The 20,690-nt window shown below is 40.0% G+C and overlaps 1 protein-coding gene across 1 annotated transcript in view; it reads right to left on the bottom strand.

The window, feature by feature from the left end:
• Nucleotides 1-20,690, bottom strand: part of LOC122813917 (zinc finger protein 271-like) — a 97,969-nt gene that overhangs the window by 13,527 nt on the left and 63,752 nt on the right. Inside the window, exon 4 of the mRNA XM_044086462.1 lies at nucleotides 17,241-17,366. Coding sequence (XP_043942397.1) covers nucleotides 17,241-17,366 — 126 coding nt within the window. The remainder of the gene's footprint in view (nucleotides 1-17,240; nucleotides 17,367-20,690) is intronic.

Genomic DNA, 20,690 nt, shown 5'->3' with positions numbered 1-20,690 from the left:
GCCACACGTATTGTGAGGTAATAAAACTGTTTGGTCCTTTGGCCAAGTGTTATGATGTGGAAATGCCATACTCCATAAAAAAAAGTTTAACACTGCTAGATTTGGTTATTCCCACTACTGGCAGACTTCTTACATAGGATTTCAAAGGCCCTTTTGGCTTCATCCTTTTTATTACTGTACATGCACCTACTATCAATATCAGTAACAGACACTTGTAACACTACAGTAGTCCCCCAACTGAAACAACACAAACATACAAGTCTAAAATAAGTTCTACAGTGGAATTCAATAAACTGTATGTAAGCTTCGTACAAAGCCTACACAGAGTTTACGTGTTTGTGAGGTGAGCAGCAGCAGTGATTATATATTCATGCCGTGCATCATGTTTAAACGTAAACAAGTGTGGTTTCATTGCAGAAACAGTGTTACTGGCCAGGATATCATGTAATTCAACACAGATAACACACTTGTTTACCTTAGAGTAAACTAGCTTAGTGGGATTGTGCAGAATGCTACAATGATTACCACTGTATATCATATAGCAATGTATATGGCCCAAACAGTATAGGATAGTGTATACAGTACAGAGTACTGTGGAATCCCATTTCAGGCATTCTGTACAAAAGTTGTGCAAATGATCTGTAAGGATATATGGACTGCCATGTAAAATAAACAGTCACAGGAAGTGTGTGTATTGAATAGGGACACACAGTTGGACTGCAGGAATGAACACAGGTGAAGCATCATAATGTACCCCAGATGAGGGCATGTAAATGGAAAAACAGAGAACATCAAGGATGTTATATACAATCATGCCTGGATGCATATTGTTAAGCTGTGCAAACTGATTTGACTGAATATGACTGTAATGTCAGCAGAGGTTTCCAACAAGTGGGACACAGTTACAGGCTCATGGACAACAGTAAAAGAAGAGCACACAATCATGGACAATATCAGAATAATATCACCAGTAATCCCATGTCTCTGACATAACATATGTGGTTCAGAGTGGTGATAGATGGTTCTGCATAAACACATATGTACAAGTATGGTGACATGCCAGTAATCTATAAGGGTACTCAAGCACAGCTTCCTGACATTGTAAAATCTGCTGGAGGTGGCTGGATGGACAATGCTATACCTGTATGTGACATTATCAATACAGGATAGTTGACTGCTGTGCATGGCAGATATATATGGCACAATCCATACTGTCAAGAATGTAATTCATGCCATCAGTGTTGTCAAACAGCTATGTATGTACAGTGTGCATCAACGGAACAGGTTTCACACATGCATCTGGTATAACACCTTGCTGGGAGTACTGCACCATCAGACAATAATGTTTATGCAACAAAAAGAATACCTAGGTATGGCCAATAAGGTGTGACAGCTCACTGTGGCAACAGTAGTACACTTCAGTTACACATCACTGGAGGATGTGTCAGGAGGTGCATGAAGAAGGGTGCATTGTATTCCATTATTGGTGAGATGAAGGCTGTGACCGATGGAGGTATTATGACCTTTGATGTGGATGTCCTGCACATATTCAGTAGTCGTTTTACATACAAGGGATTAGTCACCACTGTGGCCACATGCTGGTGGACGTTCTACATATCATCTACCCCAGGACACAGGTCAAATACCAATTGTTCTGGTTATAGGGTGTGAGGTCATTATCTTTGGGTTTTATGTTTGTTTTCATAATGTAACTACTCCGCCCATGTTTTTTTCCATCTCAAGTGCTGACATGGCTGTGGCACCAATCTCTGGTGTATGTTGATGCTGCCTGTATTATGCTAATATTACAGAGTCAATTACTGCCCACAATCTGTAATCCTCTATACAGCTGTTTGGACACAGGATGTGTATATCATTCTTGAGATCTGTGATTTAAATAATCGACAGGAAAGGGCCTAACAGACAGCCCTGATGTCCTGACCTGGTCACTGGACCCAAGATATAGGTGACTTCACACTTTTTTAACATATTTAGATACCACATATGTGATCCAGTGGTCTACCCACTTGGTGGTATAGGTGTTTCTGTCCACATCTGACAGTGTTGAGTGAATACCTCAGTGTGGATTTGTGTCAAATGCTTTAGCCTGGACAAATTCCACAGGATGATAATGTTGTCATCATGCATGCCCTCAATGACCTCTTTGAAGATATCTAACAGATGAAACAGACAGGAATGTAGCATTAGCAACTCGCACGTCTGTTGCTCACAGACAGAATATTACTAGTGTCCACGAAGACATGTTGGTCTACCTCACAGATGAGGAGAGTCAGGATGTGTCTATACATGCATGCATCAGGTGCTGTCCCCCCTATTCTGATGGCTGCATGTTGCTGTACACCCTTCTAAGAGAACATAGTCCACTTGATGGGTGTGTTGAAGTGTCTATCCAACCGTGTCAGGTAGGTTTATACTCAGAGTTGCACTATAGGCAATCTGATGTTGTCATAACCCATTGATTCTGTGCGATAGGCCTGGATGAAGGTAGGTGAGACAGTGTAAACTGCCTGTCTTATTCTGACCTAGGGTTTGGACATAGCTCCCCACTTAGCTATCACTGAGAAACTCTCCCAGCTGGGATTATCCCTTTCATCACCAGATGGTGAACCAATTGGCTCACTGATAGAACACATATTGATCAACCTCTACCAGTAAAGCTGTCACCACTGCCATACATACCCCAAGGATCTGTGTTGGGTCCTTTACTGTTTGGAATCTATTTCTCAACAGTCCAGGCTAAAGTATAAGGCCTTTGACTTACCAAGTTTGTTGATTTTAGCATACTGGGTGCAATCACTGAGTCCACCAATAATGTTAACATACTATAGGAGGGGCTAACAGACAAATGATTGGTACAAAGCCAGACAGTCTACAAATAAATGTACAATTTTCATTATTTTGGCCTTCTGCAAAGTGGAATTCCATGCTAACTGCAGCATTAACAACACTCCCTCTAAGCTGAAACCCAGTGGTGCAAGACCATAGAACACATAGATATCAGTTTGAACTTTGACCATCAAGTGTCCACAGTGGTATGGAAAGGCTATGTCATGCACCCCATAAGTTGGACCATCATATCCAGATCTGAGGAGGACATAGCACTGTACTCAAACCTCAGAGCACTAATACAGTATAATGCTTCCTTTTGCACATACCCCACCAGACACATACAGCAGTTGAAGAGACCACAGGGGTTTCTCACCAAGACAATACAGGGCCTACAAACCATGCCATGATGTATGTGGTTAGACTGAAAGCCCTGTCACTGTAATTTGTATCGTATAGGACGAGGTAACCTGTGCCTGGCCTACAAGCCAGTCTCTGACCCTGCTCTGATGGGAATGCTGCACATCCACAAACTATCAACAGCTGATGACATCATCAGAGTCTGATGAGAAAAAGATTTTAATAGCAGTGTCCCACATGCTGGTGTAAAGTACTCTCTGTCAAGCGAGCGCACAAACACACAGACATTCCAGTTGGCTGCAGTGAGTACAGAGCCCCTACCCAAGTACATTGACTACAGAAATCAGCACTATGGCAGAAGTCTGACTTACAAGGCTGCAGGACAACTTATAGTGGATGTCATCAGCACTGCATGCTGGAGAGAAAATGTTGGGATGCTTGGATGAAATGAATAGCTAACCATGTTCAACTGTCAAGATAATTTAAGCTCTCCATGTTACCAGATTGATGATTGTACAATGTGTAGTATTTGCTGTTTATGTTCCAATGTGCAGGTATACTTTCAGAGACAGCTTTGCAAACTATACGCAAACAGGTGCCCACATTACTACAAGTATCAAAACTCTGAATGTGTATTTTCATTTTAAAGATGTGTGTAGTATATAACATGACACTTGTAGTAATTTACATAGTGTAGTTGATACATTTGTGAACAAGTATTGTGAGAATAGCATTGTATTGCATGGGGGAGGTAACAGATGGCTGCATTGTAAATATGTGACATTTTGTTAGATGGGGTCTTCATTTTTTTCTGTTTCCACGTGTAGTTTCATGTCATGAATGCTAAATGGACAGTAAACAAAAGTAATACATGCTACATACACTTTGCATAGCATACCACTGAGCAGCAGGTTTGCGTGATGGTTGGCAATGTGTTTACACATGCAAGATACCACTTTCCTTGTTTGCATGTAGTAAAGTGGTGTGCAAACACAAGCCTCAATGCTATGTTTCTAAAGATTTGCAGTATTGAGAGCATGAAAAGTACAGTTGTGTACACTTAGCATAAATGTAGATGTTCGAATGTATTCACTGTTGCAGTCATTACATTTGGGTTATCTGCTTGCAGGTAGCCCTCAGTCAGCCTGATTAACAAAATCTTAGGTCCTGCGTTGGTTGCTGTCCCTTCTTCCATGACATCAGATCATCAGGTGTATAAAACATGCAGCTGAGACCATTACATCAGGTTTTTTTTGCCCCAGATGTCAGGTGCCCCCCAATGGGGAGCAATTAAATGTAAAAGTACAATGATATACCTCCAACAAAAACGTAAATACACCAAAAAGGCTTTTAAGCATAGTAAAGGAAAGTAGAGGTATAGCCAGAAGAAGTTAGGGGGCTGGAGGGAGGGTAACCAGGACTGCAACAGTCAATACACTCAAACATCTACATTTATGGTAAGTGTACACAATTGTACTATGTTCTTCATGTTTCACTGTTGCAGTTATTACATTTGGGCAGATTCCCAAAGCTATGGTTGGGAGGAGGAATTTAGATAGTATTAGGACAAGCTATTAGGCCCTGTAAGACTGCAGTGGCAAAGCCAGCTCTGGATTTAGAGAAAATTGACAAATTATAATGCTTGGTGAAAGTATGCACAGAACTCCGGGTAGCTGCTTCTAGGATGTCCCTGGTAGGGACGCCTCTGAGAAAGGCTAAAGAGGTAGATGCAGCCCTCGTGGAGTGATGTCTGATCCCCTGGAGGATAGGTTTTCTATGGTACTCATACCAGAAATGAATGCAATGGCCTATCCATTTAGAAATGGTTTGCTTTGAAATAGCCTTCCCCGCTGCCCCTGCAGCAAATGCCACCAGCAGTTGTTCAGATTTCCTTTGAGGTTTTGTCCTGTCCAAGTAGAATGTAAGTTGTCTGTGCATATCTAAGGAATGCACTATCCATTCCCCTTTGTTCTGTGGATTGGGAAAGAAGGTTGGCAAATGAATAGACTGATTAAGAGCCACACTGGATACCACCTTGGGCATGAAGGTTGGATTGTTTCTGAGGGACACCCTGTCCGCACGAAAGATGATAAAAGGCTCCACTGCCACAAGGGCCTGTAATTCAGACACCCTTCTAGCCGAAGTGATTGCTAAAAGGAAAGCTGCTTTCCAAGAAAGAAGTTTTAAGTTTGCAGTAGCAGCTGGCTCAAAAGAACATATAGTGAGTTTCTCCAAAACAAAGTTAAGGTCCCAGGCTGGGGTTGGAGCTCTCCTGGGGGGTATCAAATTTTTGGCCCCTCTGAGGAACTGCTTGAGCAGTGGATGAGAGAAGAGGGGAGGTTCTGTGCTATAATTAGCTGAAATGGCTGAGGCGTGGATTTTAATGGAGGAAGCAGACAGGCCCTTGTGAAGCATCTCAGTTAAGTATTGTAAAATCTGAGGTAAATTGGGCGCTACTGTGCTCAAACCTTGAGACTGGTTCCAGGAACAGAATCTTTTCCATTTTTCAGCATAGGTTTCTCTAGTACTAGGCCTCCTTGCCTCTAAAATGATATCCATCACAGGTTTACTGAGGGATGGTAGAGGAGAGATTATGTAATTAGCCAGGCTGCAAGGTTCAGTGTTAGAAGATGAGCATGCAGAATCTGCTTCTCCTGCTGAGACAACAGGGAAGGAGTCTGAGGCAGGTGCCATGGGGATAACCATGACACACTGTGCAGGAGGGGGTACCAGTGTTGGTGTGGCCAGTCTGGAGCAATCAAAATCATCCTTGGTTTGTCCTGTTTGACTTTTAGTAGTACTTTGGAAAGCAGAGGCACAGGTGGGAAGGCATACACGGATAGGTTTTTCCAGCTGAAGGACAGAACATCCACTTTCCAGGCTTGCTTGTGGGGAGTCCTTGTGCAAAATTTGTCCAATTGGTAGTTCTGGGGAGAGGCAAACAGGTCTATATCTGGGCTCCCCATTTGCTTGTCAACATGTTGAAAATCCTTGGTTCCAGTTTCCACTCATGTGGGTCCATGAGGTTTCTGCTTAATCCGTCTGCCAGTGTATTTAATTTTCCTGGTTTAGGTCCCTCTGAGCTACACGCTCTAGGAACCTAAACCTTGTCACCACAATAAACAGGACATGCTGGAGGGATAGATTCCTGTCCCAGAGACTTCCCATACCCTGGAACAGGCTACCCATCTATGTCAAGCAAAGTTCTTCATTAGCACTCTTCAAGAAAAATCTTGATGAGTGGATGGGAAATAGGAAATACATCCTGGGGATCACTTCTGTGTCTCTGCTTGACAGTGGCATAGGAAAATAACTTTCTTGGGTGGCGTAAGCCAGGGAACCTTGTCGGCTAGGCTTACGTAGACCCTTGGGCCGATAGCCTAGTACCTACCTATGAACCTAGGAATTGAGCTTGTAGATGCACTTGGTAGCTCAAGGCTGTGTTCCACAATGTCATGGCTAGTCTACAGAGGGGATAAGAAAAGAATGCATCCATTTTGAAATTGGTGACTGTCTGCTTCCTATCTGCAGGTATTCGATGGCTGCAGGTGTTGGGGAAGCTTGATAGCCAGCTCACAACTTCACTTAGGGGTGCTGCACAATGGAAAGCAAAAATCTCAACAATGTATCCTTTTTTACCTTTACTCTGTCTATGCCCTTGTCTACAGGCATTATGTCTGCTTCCTGTGTGGGCCAATAGTCCAGGTTTATGCTCTAAGCATTGTACAAACAAGATAAGAAAGCTAAACATGACATCCACTGTGTTTCTCCATTTCCCTTGTCTGCGCTAAGCTGTGCACTACTCAAACACTGGCATAAAAAATTAGGAGAAATAAAGAAAAGAAATCTATTAAATTAACACTACAAAAATTATGTTGGTACACATGAAATATTTTTACACAGGTGTGGATTTGAACTCTCACTCCAATAAACCTTCAAAACACAGCAAGGATGGCTTAGCCCTCTTTGCCACAGAAACAGCTTTGCAGCAGAGAATGAGAATCATTGTGCATATAACCAAATGCCATATATAACCATATAACCAAATGCAACATCATCCACAGTACTAAAACATATGACAGTTTGTACATTTATTAATTTCATATGCAGTGCACTGAGTGATCGCATAACCACTTATGACTACTGCTTGCACAAATGTAGCTCTGTCTTATCTCCCTGTACTTGTTGCTCATTTGTGTATCTGACCAGTAATCCCAGACATGCAGTCTGTAAGGCATTCTGTATAATTGTTCTTAAAATGTGTGAGGATATTAAATGGCAATAATATATAGTTGTGCTACTGAACAGAAACTGTGAAATGTGTGCTACTTCCTTACATTTAAAACCTTGATATAATTACTTCTACACTTTGTAAGTCAAACCTGGTTAACACACCCAGTGGAGATTAGGGAGTCTGAATTGCTGTTGTGTTTTCCTTCTCCTTACCAGTAATCATTCACAGTTGCAATCCATTCGCAACAAACACTGAGGGAGTACCTGCATTACATTTGCATCTGCTACACGGAGCTATATATTTTGGATTCAGAAATTCTAATGAGTTTGCACCTCATTTGCATCTTCACCATGCTCACAGCCCTAAAGGTATACCATAAAAAAGGGAACCACGTAGCTAGGGAAACTGAAGGTGAGGAGACTTGCTTATGTGGATAACACAGAAGATATTACTTTGGGATTTATTTGCACAGATGACAACTGATCTTGATAAGTTATGCTTGCCTTTTTCAGCTATATACTGGACATGCTAAAATGTCACCATGAAAAATATTTTTTTCTACATTATTTGATTAATGCACATCTTTCTTTCTACTTTTCTCTGTATACATTTCTTAAAAGTATACTGATGGCATAGGCATGTTTGGCAGGGCATTTTACTTTCTCAAATGCACAGTCTTATTAACTTTCATCACAAGGGCTAATGTTACAACTGTTTTACACCCTTTTATGGTTATTTCCTTGAAATGTAAATGTCCTACATTGTCAATAACACAGGGGTGTTCGCCTTCTAGAATGATCCATGCACACCTCTAGAGGAGTGTTGGTTACAGGTAGACAAGACTGGAAATTGCATAAAATGGAATGTTCGATGGTAAATGTGTGCACGTTTCAGGTACAGTATATTTGATAGCACTTATAGTAATTCCCTGGTGGTTTGTTAGCAAACTGGGTCATTTGTCTGTTGTTTGGGGGATGGGGAGCCAAGTTGCATTTCTGTGTTTTGCACAAACAAAATTTGCTATTGTTACTCTCCTTGTTTTGCATCCAACCTTTCTGTGTGTGATAATAATTTGTTACAATCACACAATTCCCTTTTTATATATATTTGAATATTTTGGCCGTTTTATATTTTTCCAGTGGGTAATAGTGAAATACTACCTTTTATGAATACTAAGCAGGACTTTTATTTATGTGATTCTTGTGTATTATCCTTCTTTTGCATTTTATGTCACCTAGCAGTATGGCACCCAGGCATCCCAATCCCCGCAAAACTCTTTTCAGTGACCCAGAGAATGAAGTAATTGTGGAAGCATTTAGGTGACATTTTGCCTTTCTACTTGAGAGGGAATGTGGGTATAGCCATGGCAGAATCCAAATTTGTCACCAGATAGTGGCTGATACTAATGCAGTAGGTGGCCAGAGCAGGACATATGATCAGGTGTACCATAGGGTCACTAACATGGTTTTATCATCCCAGAGGAGACACCAAATGAAGATTTCCTGTCCATTGTCAGGGATCCAGACAGCTCACTGGAAAGTGCACAACAGCATGGCACTGACGTTGGTGCTGCGGTTTCAGAGAGGACAAGTATGTCCCAGGAGGAGCTTCCAGGTAGGGTTACCTATCTCAACAGTTAAATACTTCTTGTATAGCAAAATATTGACTTAAGTTATGCTAAACATTCAATTTCTTTTGAGGGGGAATAGTGGTAGACTGATACAGTTAACATATTCTGGTTTATTACACATGGGCTTGGGGATGATGCGTCATGCAAGTTCTTGTTAACAGTATCATTAATAGACATATAAAGGGCAAAGGAATTATGGACATTGGAAAGAAAGATTTGATATGGTGCAATAGTTATGCAAAGGAGAAAGCCAAGTTAACTAACATACACAGAAGGCAGTTTCAAAGATATTCGAAGAAAATACAGGCAAAGGCATCCAGATATGGAAAATTTCACAATAAAAAGACTAAAAGCACACAGATATAATGTAAAAAAAGATGATTAGTAAAGTAGACATTAAAGAAATAGAAGTTGAAGTTATGGAGTGCTTGCGAAGTGAAGGATTTAATGTAGAAGGCCTAAAACAGACTACATCACAGCATGATGGAATGAGTCCCCAGAATAAGGAAAAGCAAGAAGATCAGGAGACATGTGAAGAAGAAATATGGACAGGGGAAAGAAAAATAGATTTAATATGGTGTAATATTTATGCAAAGGAGAAAGCAAAACTAACTAATACAAAAAGGGCAGCACCAAAGATATTTGAAGAAAAATATAGGCAAAGGAATCCGGATATGGAAAACTTTACAATACAAAAAATAAGAAGACTAAGAGGAAAAGTAGAGAAAGAGATTAGTAATGGAGAAGTCAAAGAAATAGAAATTGAGGTAATGGAACAGCTGCAAAGAGAAGGATTCAGTGTAGAAAATCAAATGAAGAAAGCATCACAACAGGATAGAGCAATGGATATCCAAATTAAGGGGAAACAAGAGGAACAGGAAGCAACAGGTCAGGTGCCATATCAAGATATTTTGGAGCCTTCCACAAGAAATCAGTATACAAGTTCACTTGAAGCTAGACAGGAAGGAAAGGATCAGGAAACTGAAAATTCTGATGCAATGTTGAGGAGCGATAGGCCAGTGAGTTTCCATATGACAAAACAACAGATGACACAGGATGAAATTGAAAAGACTGTGCCACAAGAAGATGTTATAGAATCCCCACAGGAAATGGAAAACAAGGGATGTGCCCTCAGTATGGAAGAAAAGGAGTTAAAAAAAGAGTTGCTTGGTTTAATAGACAAAGACAGATATATCAAGATCAATGAGAGAAACAGACTGCAGAAGGTTAATAAAACCACAAAAGTCAGAAGCTTGATAAAACAAATGAACACAGTAATTAGGACTGTCCATAGAGACCCATGTGATATAACAGAAGTAAACAGAATATATTACTGTGCTGCTAAATTAATAACTGATAAAATTCTATCACAGGAACATAGGGTAGCCTGGGAAAGGGGGGGGGGGTGAAAGTGAATACCATCATGGAAATATTGAACAGAGAAAACTATAAAGCAGCTAAGACAAGAAATGTCATTGTTAGAAAATTATAGAAGAGGGAACAGATCAACAAAAATATTAAGAAAGATAGATGTGATAAAAGCAATGCGCAGTATTAGAACAGACCAGGATCTATTATGCACTACTGGAAATAGCAAACTAAAAATGTTAAAACAGGTGGAAAGACTCAGAAGATACGAAGATAAATTTAAGGGAAAAGCACAAAATAAGCAATTTACTGATGACCCAAAAAGTTTTATAGAGAATTGGGAAATAAGGTAAAAGGAATTAATAGACTGCCGAAAAAAGAGGAAGTAGATACATTTTAGAGAAGTATCTATGAAGATCCTGTGGAACATAAAGTTGCTAAATGGATAGAAGAATTAAAAGAAAGAATAAGAAGTTTAAAGGTACAGGGTATGAAAAGGGATGAAATAACAGCCAGAGAGATTGAAACAAAGTTGAGAAAAGCCTCTAATTGGAAAACCCCAGGCCCAGATGCAGTACCAAACTTTTGGCTTAAAGCATTAACTTCTTTACATGAGGATCTAGCCATGAGTAAGAACTATTTATATGCATACCCTGAACAGACACCACACTGGTTAACAACAGGAAAAACAATGCTCTTACTTAACAGTGAACCTACAAGCTACCCTAAAAATTATAGACCAATAACTTGTCTTCCGACGACGTATAAACTATATACAGGGATTAACGCCGACAGAGCTTATAGTCAATTAGAAGAAAACTCAATTATGGCAGTAGAACAAAAGGGCAATAAAAGAAAGTCATATGGAACAAAGGATTATTTGTTGTTAAATAAAGTTATAATGGAGAACTGTAAGAAAGGGAAGAATCTATGTATGGCATGGATTGACTATAAAAAAGCATTTGATAGTATCCCACATTCATGGATAAAAGAGTGCTTACAAATGTATAAGGTACATCCATACACTGATTGATTACATTACAGTAACCATGAAACAGTGGCAGACCACTTTGCAATTAAGCCATGACAAAGGACAGATTATCCCAGGGATAAAAATCCAAAGGGAGATATTCCAGGGTGACTTCCTGTCACAGTTGCTATTTTGCCTTGCCATTAATCCATTAAGCTGTTTACTTAACAGCTTAGGTCATAGCTATAATTTGGCTTCTAGAAAACAACAATGTATAATGACTTCTCATCTTCTCTTTATTGATGGTTTAAAATTGTATAGCTCATCAGATGAGGAATTGAAAGCACAGCTACAGGTTGTCAAAACTTTTCAGATGATATTGGAATGTCATTTGGTCTTGACAAATGTGCAAAAGCAACCTTTAAAAAAAGAAAATTGCAGTACCAGGAAATCATCAGTTTGGTGCAAGAATGTGATATACAAGAACTTGAGCAAGAGGGGGTGTATAAATATTTGGGAATTGATGAAGGATCAGCAATAAAACATGAACAAATGTGAATAAAGCTTAGTAAGGAGTACATTAGAAGACTTAAATTAATCCTGAAAACAGCAATGACACATAGGAACAAGATCCAAGCTATAAATCAGTTTGCTCTTCCTGTCCTAACTTACAGTTTTGGAGTGATTGACTGGCCCCAAAAAGTGTTGGATAGATTGGATATTAAAACAAGAAGGATGCTTCATGCTCACCAAATGATTTATAAAAATCAGTTTTTATCAAGATTATAAATTCCCCGTTCTGAAGGAGGGATGGGCCTCCTTGAAATTGATTACATGTATAGATCTGCAATTGTGGGACTCCACACATATCTACTGACCTTACAAGATCCAAATGTGGTGAAAGTTTTGAAACATGAAGAGAATAAATCTAAGATGACATCTCTGCTTAATTTAGCAGAAGCATACCGACGTCAAGCAGGAATGGAAATCAAACCAGAAGTGGATAAGAACCAGGTAGCAACTGAATGTGCTAAAAATCAAAATAAAGAATATAAGGAGAAGGATCAGATGAGAAGGCAAGAAATGTGGAAAAAACATAAATATAGTTGCAAGTATAGAAAACTTCTGGAAGAGCCTCATGTTGATCAAGAATGAACGCAGGAATGGTTAAGGAGAGGTGAATTTTCATCAAGAAATGAAAGGTTAATATTGGCAGCCCAAGATAGTGGGCTAAGTACACGTTGGTTTAATAAGTCTATTGAACATGTGGGAGAAACAGATATATGTAGGTTTTGTGGAACCAAATTGGAAACAGTCACACACCTTATTTCTGGTTGCGACTCTCTTATGACAGAGGTACTGTTTACTGAAAGGCATAATAATGTGGCGAGATTGTTACACTGGAGATTGTGCAAATGCAAATATTATGGTATCGAAGTGGCTGAAAAGCACTGGAAACATGAGCCACAGAGAATCACAAAAAATTATGAAGTTTACATCATGAGATCACCCAATACCAACAGTCCAAAAGACAGATGCTAGAAAACCAGATATAGTGGTCCAAGAAAATAAGACAAAAGTAGCATTGATCACTGAAATTGCCACACCTAGTGACTACAGTGTCTTGCTTACAGAGAGAGACAAAGTCATAAAATACCTCTATCTGCAGGCAGAAACGAGAGCCATGTGGAAGAAAGATACCCAGACAGTTCCAATAGTAGTAGGAGCAACTGGTCTTATAAAAAAGAATTTACAATCATATTTAAATATGTTACCAATTCATTTAACACCGTACGAATTGCAGGAGGAGTCATTACTGGGCACATTGCGGGTGCTGCGAAGAGCACTTTTGGCTAACATCAAAGAGTGAAACAATACTAATTTTATGAACTTTAATCGTACTTTGACTTAGGAATGGAGTCCATTCCAGTCATGGTATTAGAAACCCAAAAGACCTGGAGAAATTAAAATGGCAAAAAGTGTTAACCCTCTGTATTACTGTTCATTGTGATGATTGTGCCCTTACCTTTTGCTTAACTTCTTCAAGTACCTTTTGCTTAACTTCTTCAAGTACCATCCATCACAGGGAGCCTACAATCATCTGCACATGGTAAGCCAAACATTTTTATGTCAGTACTGATGAGCAGTTCAAGGAAATATTTAGTTTGTGATATTTTTGTGGTTTAAGTGTCTACACCCAGTTGAGGCAGTCCACAGGTTTATGGTCCTGGTCATCCTCAAGAGGGCAGCTCGTCCAGCAGACAACAGTCATGTTCAGGTAACAGCAGTGCATTTGAGCATGAGAGGGGACATGCCAGTACAACTCCTGATAGAGCCAGTCCTTGTGGTCAAGTACAACAATGATGTACCCCCACCTCTACCTTGCATGGATCATACCTGTCCAACGTACCAAGATGTAGAGCTAGCACAGAGCTTGGCTGTGTTCAAGTAGAGACTTACACACCAGTTTCACCGAGAGGGCCCATACAAACACACATGCACAACAGTTACATGGTTCAGCCATGAAGCTTAAAGCTCATTCTGTTTCACTGACTATTTGTTACTTTATCCAAATATCTGCCTGTTTCTATTTCTTACTCACACATACTCACTTACCTTTTGTGTCAGCCTAGGCTTCCTGCCCCCACACACACAACACCCTGTGCAGGTGATGATAACTGTGCCATATCCTTGTTGTCTATCTTTTGGACTTAGGGATACACACGATTTGTTTGTATGCTAAGGGTGCATAGCTTACTTAGTATACCTGTGCTTGTGATATTGTTTTGCTAACTGTACTTCTGACATATTTTGGTCTTAGAAAGTTAGACAGTTGGTAGAATCAAAACAGTTTTTTGTATCAGTATTTTTAAGAATCATCTGACGGTTATGTAGTCTGAAATGGAAATGTGTCTCATAACTTTCTAACCTCTCTCTATTTTCCAGTTCAAAAATATGAGCCCAAACTGAGGACATTTGGTGGCCATCAGTACTTTTAAGATGTCTGAATGTGTGAATCTTTGAGGCCTATTAGTTGATAGGGGACACATTAATTCACATAAGTTTCTGCTGTCACATGTTAAAGTCATTGCTGAACAAATCATCCACATTTTACTTACATTACCAAGTAACAACATGTAAGGGTATGCCATTCATCACTTACCTTGTAAATCCAGCAGCTGCAACAGTTTTACTTTAGGGCTGAGTCTGTCTGATGCTAGCGAGTACACAGCCATTACATGGGTGGGTAAAGGTTGTCATCATTGCCTGGTATCGATGTTACCAGACGTATGTGTGTAGGATGAAGGTTTTAGCCCCTTAGGTGGGTGAGCTTGCAATGCATTGCCCCTTAGCCAATGTGAGGGCATATTGAGCACACCTACATCTGCAGCTGCTGGTCCACCCTCTGACTCCTCACCTGCATGTGGCTGTGGTGACCTTGCCATTGGTGGTGGGATGTGTGCCCCTTCCCTATGTTGATCCTGCTGAAGTTTTCTCATGATGATATGAAGTATGGCACACATGGTGAAGATTTCAGTACATGTACATGGACTGTACTGTAGGGCTCCTCCAGATTTATCTAGGTAGCAGAATCATGACTTCAGCAGCCTAAACATATGCTCTTATGATATTTCTGGTTTCGGTATGTGCCTCATTATGGCATTCTTCAGTGGGTGTGTGTGCATTTCTGATGGACATCATCAACATGGTTCCAGTGCATAACCTACATCCCCCAGTAAATGACCCTGTAGGATATCACCTCTAGTGAACATCTGATACAGTTGGAGGTGTGCCAGATATGTGAGTTATGGTAACTGCTTGGGTTGCTAGCACATGCATTCAAGAGGATTACCCTAGCATTACACACGACTTGGCAGTTAATGGAGTGGAAACCCTTTCTATTTATGTAGAACCTTCCCCATTCCCTAAGGGCTTTCTTGATTTCTATGTGTACAAATCTATGGCACCCAGTACTTCAGTGTATTGTGCTACAGGGTAGAATACATAATTGTGGCCCTGCACTCAAGGGTATGGGGAAAATATATGTGGTTACTCGCATGTTGGAGCACAGCATTCAGGAACTGGTAGAGGATCATGGGCGCGGATGCCTGTGACACCCCCAGCATTTCCCCTGTTGCTCTCTGAAAGGTTCTTGTAGCTAAAATTCTAAGTGATACACATACTTTTGTCTCCACTGGTACTGGTTCCCTCGGTTTGACCTTTGTCTGAGTCTAGGACGACAGAGGTTCTAGAGTTCCTGTAGTGTGTCTGTATCTACCCTGCAGCAGTTGGACTGTTATAAGTTAACTGGGGTTTGAAAACTCTTGCCCATGGTCAATTAGCAGCAGCAGCAGGACAGACTTTACCCTGTTATAAATGCACATATAAAAGCAACAGCAGCCCCTAACATTCTTTCTGTATAAACGCCTTTCCATGGCTGTATTCCATAGGTTTTGGAATTTTCTGGGAAAACCAGTATCGACTCTACAGGGATGCTTTATATCTTACCAAAAAGCTCCACCACTTGGATTGGTTCATTAGTATACAATTCAGCTGCTAATGCTGTAATTAGCATACAACAGTGTTTACAGTGGTTGCGTGACTCTACACACTGTGTACAGCAGCTTGCTAAATACAAAATAGTGCACTTACATGTAGGGTTTATTGAATCTGTCCTCTAATGTATAATTAACCTGGTCTGTATGCCAAATTTCATGAAAATCATTGCTAATTCAACTTACTAGACAACACAAAGTATGATTTATTTATTTTTTTATGAGATATTATTAAAAAAAATAATAATAATCTTGTCATTAATATCCTCTTGTTTTCCGCCATATTTACTAAATCCCAGTCTGGAGCGATCACTAATTTAAGAATGTTTATTTATATAAAAAATTAAACTACATGTACATCCATCCATCCTCAACCCCTACATATATATATATATATATATATATATATATATATATATATATATATACTTGTCTGTATGTGTAGATTCACTTCATAATCTCAAAAGACTGAAATCTCAAATTTCAGTGTTTCGAGACCATGAAATCGAATCCACACAACACAGAAAGCCCAAAACCACGAAATTTAAAACACCAAACACACAGCACACACCAGACCACACATATACCACAACACCCACACCACAAAATAAACAAACAAAACAGACATCCACAAACATACATCACAAATAAGCAGGGGGGGGCAAGCACCCTGCACCCCCCACACCCCCTACTTATATATACTAACTTTGAGATCGCACAAACAGCAAACAAAAGCAAACTCACACACACACATTCTACAGTTCCTCACACATCAAACACACATACATTCAAACTCCCACCCAAAACCCTTACAAAACACTCACTTACCTGACATTACACCCAAATTCACACATGGCACCGCACACCATCCACATACAACCCTTGATATTACGTAGTGTAAAGCCATAACCGCGAATTTGAATACTTTCACTATTTCAAAACTTCGACTTTATAGTCTCGAGATACTGAAGTTCATTGCAGTATTTCAAGATTATAAAGTCTTTCTATATATACATACACACACATATATATATATATATATATATATATATATATATATATATACACATACACATACATACATACATACATACATACATACACACACACACACACACACACACACACACATGCATTTTGCCCAGATTAACATTATATTTTTAGACTTTTGCCTTCATTCTTTTACCACGCATATATTTTCTCACATTTTCCTCAAAGTATTTTAAAGAGTAGAAAATTTCATAAAAATGCATCATTAATAAGCTGTTCACTTACTGCCTGGATTTTCTTTAAAATTATTCTTGTGTTCTGTTCTGTTTATCCCCTCCTTGTCATTCACTGGCAGTTCAGTGTTATCTTCTTTAAGTAGTACTAGCAATGCCTCTGGGGGGATCTTGTAACCTACACATTAAAAAAAATATATATATGTTATTCTTCCAAAGAGCTCCTTTGCACAGTTTAGTTTAATTTAACAAGATAGAATGTTCTCTCAGTCTTCCACAGTTCCATACTTAAGCATGTTTACCAAAAGAATTACAAAGTACTACAATAATATAAAATGTTTAATTTGTTCAGGAGTTGCAGAATTTCAGTTTTGAATGTATTATTCATATCAAGTTAAACTAAATACATTTTATAGAAGTTCTTTCCTTCTAGCAGTGATTACTGTTTCACTTCAACTTATACTAGTAAACAATTTTTGCAATTTTTAAAAAAGTGATATATTCAAAATAAGTCTTTAAACATTTTTATTAATAAGGCAGCTGCATCTGTGTCCTAGATAAGGAGCCTTTTCTCATAATTTGCAAATTGTATGACTAGTTGTATTTATGTGAAAAAACAGCAGATATTCATAACATCTAAAGTAGATCAAAGTTTCTTACTATGCCTATGTTTAGAACAACATATGCTGTGTCTACTAGATTCATCCGAGGAATGTAAGAGAAAAAAACAGTGTCAATTACCCATTGTAACCCACTGAAACAAAGTGACATTACAAATATCAGGGAGATTCCTCACAATTATATAGGTTCAGGTGTGGAAAGATGTTTGTATTCTGAGGGCCATCTGAAAAATGAGGCAGTGCAGAGATGTCTTTATCTAAACTCAATGTGCAGGTTTCTGAATTGTCTGGTTCCTATTTTTTCTACTTAGTTCCATGGTCCAGAGTTTATTTATCTGTTTATATTATGCTGGTAGCTTGTATGCTTCTCCTGTATCCTTATAGGTTTTCTCCAGGTAAATCAGCTTCCTCCCACCAACAAAAAATGATCTGGAGTCTTTTAGCAGTTGCTAGAAAAGTTATTACAAAAAAATTGGAAACTGAACTCAGTTCCTATGTTATAAAGAATATTTAAATTTAACAGCAATACCATGTACAACTGAAAAAGGAGTGATCAGAGTAAGATCTATAAATCTAAGACTATTTGTGGCTGGAATAGCCTTGAAAGGTTGCTACTGATATACCAAGATTCTTAACATGTTAATTGTGTAAGATTACCTTTATGATTCAATGTATTCCTAACATTATATAACAATATGTGATGTTGAATTTCTTCCTGTGTATCCATTGTAAATATATAGAAGTTATGTTCTTACCATAACGTTCCATGTTAGTTGTCTTCTTCTCGCCTTCTTCTTGCTGGATGGGTTCGGAGCCGACCTTGGCTCCGACTCGGCCACTCTAAAAGCTCGAGAGTTGGTTCCACCGGCTCGAGGCTCCCCTTATATCCCACAATGCTAGGCGAGAGTTACCTCAGATCTCGTTTGTAAGCTAACCCCAGCTTATAATAGTAACAGTATAACTGTAAAACAGAGTCCACCTCTAACAACAGGAAGAAAGAAGGGTGACCTACATCCTTGCTACACGAGCTAAATGAGGAATTAAACCCGCACATAAGGCAGCTGTTTAATCTCAGCCTTACCACAGGATACGTGCCCAAGGAGTGGCGTACGGCAACTGTGGTCCCACTCCACAAAGGTGGCGCCTCTACGGACCCTGGTAATTACCGCCCCATAAGCTTAACAAGTCTAGTCTGCAAAGCTATGGAGAGGATCATAATGGAGCTCATAAACAAAGATATAGGGGACTTGCAGACATTGGACCCGACCCAGTTTGGCTTTGTCAAGGGAAGATCATGCCTTTTGAACTTGGTCGACTTCTTGAAATAGTCACCAAGGCCATTGATGAGGAAAGGCAGTCCATACAGCCTACCTTGACCTTGCAAGGCTTCGACACAATACCCCACTCGGGTATTGTAGCAAAACTTACCAGCTTAAATGTAAACCCATATGTCACAAGATGGGTTGCAAACTGGCTTAAGGACAGAACCCACAGGGTTAGAGTTGCTGGCACTGTGTCAGACTCCAAGCCGGTCACAAGTGGTGTCCCACAGGCTCGGTCCTTGGCCCCTATTGTTTGGCATCTACTTCTCAGAAGTACAGGCCAACATGGGAGGACTTTGGCTGACAAAGTTTGCAGATGACTGCAAACTGGGCCATAGTGGAAAGTGCATCGGACACTGATATCCTTCAGAAGGGACTCACGGAAACAGATAGCTGGTGCCAGAGCCATGGCCTGAAGTTAAACGCCAAAAATGTATATTCATCCCCTTGGGAAAAACAAGGTAACCCCAAGCTACCATATAGGTGGCAATCCACTAAGCACAGAAGAGGTTATCAGGGACCTGGGGACCCAGGTTGACAGTGGCCTTTCTTTTGACACTCACATTGCTAAAGTGGTTAGAAAGACCTTCTACATTGCCCACCTGATCATGAAGGGATTCACATCCAGATCTAGTGAGGTCATTGTTCCCTGTACTCTTCACTTATCAGACCAATGATCGAGTACAATGCCCCATTCGGGATGTATCTCACCCGACATCTGCAGCAATTGGAGAGACCCCAAAAGTTCCTCACCAAAAGGATAAGGACTCCAAAATCTGTCATATGCTGCCAGATTGAAGAAACTCCAGCTCTATTCAGTCGCATACCGTCTGCTCAGAGGTGACATGTGCCTGACATACAAGGCCATGTCCAACCCGAATTAATGGACATGCTCCACCTCAAAAATCCAAATCCACCAAAACCACTAGAGCAAGCGACTTAAACCTTAGCACGGATATAAATAGGACGTGCTGGAGGGATAGATTTATCACTCAGAGACTCCCTATGCTGTGGAATAAAATCCCGGTCCATGTGAGGCAGTGCACCTCGCTGACTCTGTTCAAGAGAAATCTAGACCTGTGGATGGGAGATCGTAGGTTTACCCCGGGAATCATCTCTGGGTCACTGCTGGACAGAGGCACAACAAACTAATGGGCACAGTATTTTTTCATATAAGGGGTGGCGTAAGCCACAATAATTTGGGCTAGGCTTATAAATGCCTTAGGGCAGATAGCCTAGTATAAACCTATGAACCTATGAACCTATAAACCAGGAAATATGCATAATAGCATATGTCTAAGAAAGAGGTGGTAGAAAGAGAGGTCACAATCACAACTCCTCTAGGTCTGTCCAGGCCAGGGGAAGGAGGGTGGGGCCAAGAAGAAGGCGAAGAAGACAACTAACATGGAACGTTATGGTAAGAACATAACTTCTATATGTTAAGTTGTCTATCTCGCCTTCATTCTTGCTGGATGGGACCGCGTCCCTAGCACCTTGTCCCGGGTGGCCTAACGGAACAGACTCCTGAGAACAGTGGAACCAAAGTTAGCTCTATGCCTA

Source organism: Protopterus annectens, chromosome 10.part0 (genome assembly GCF_019279795.1).
Source record: "Protopterus annectens isolate FY-2018-M chromosome 10.part0, PAN1.0, whole genome shotgun sequence".
NCBI lineage: Eukaryota > Metazoa > Chordata > Ceratodontiformes > Protopteridae > Protopterus > Protopterus annectens.
Note: the sequence above shows the minus strand (reverse complement) of the source record. Positions and strands in the feature narration are given on the sequence as shown.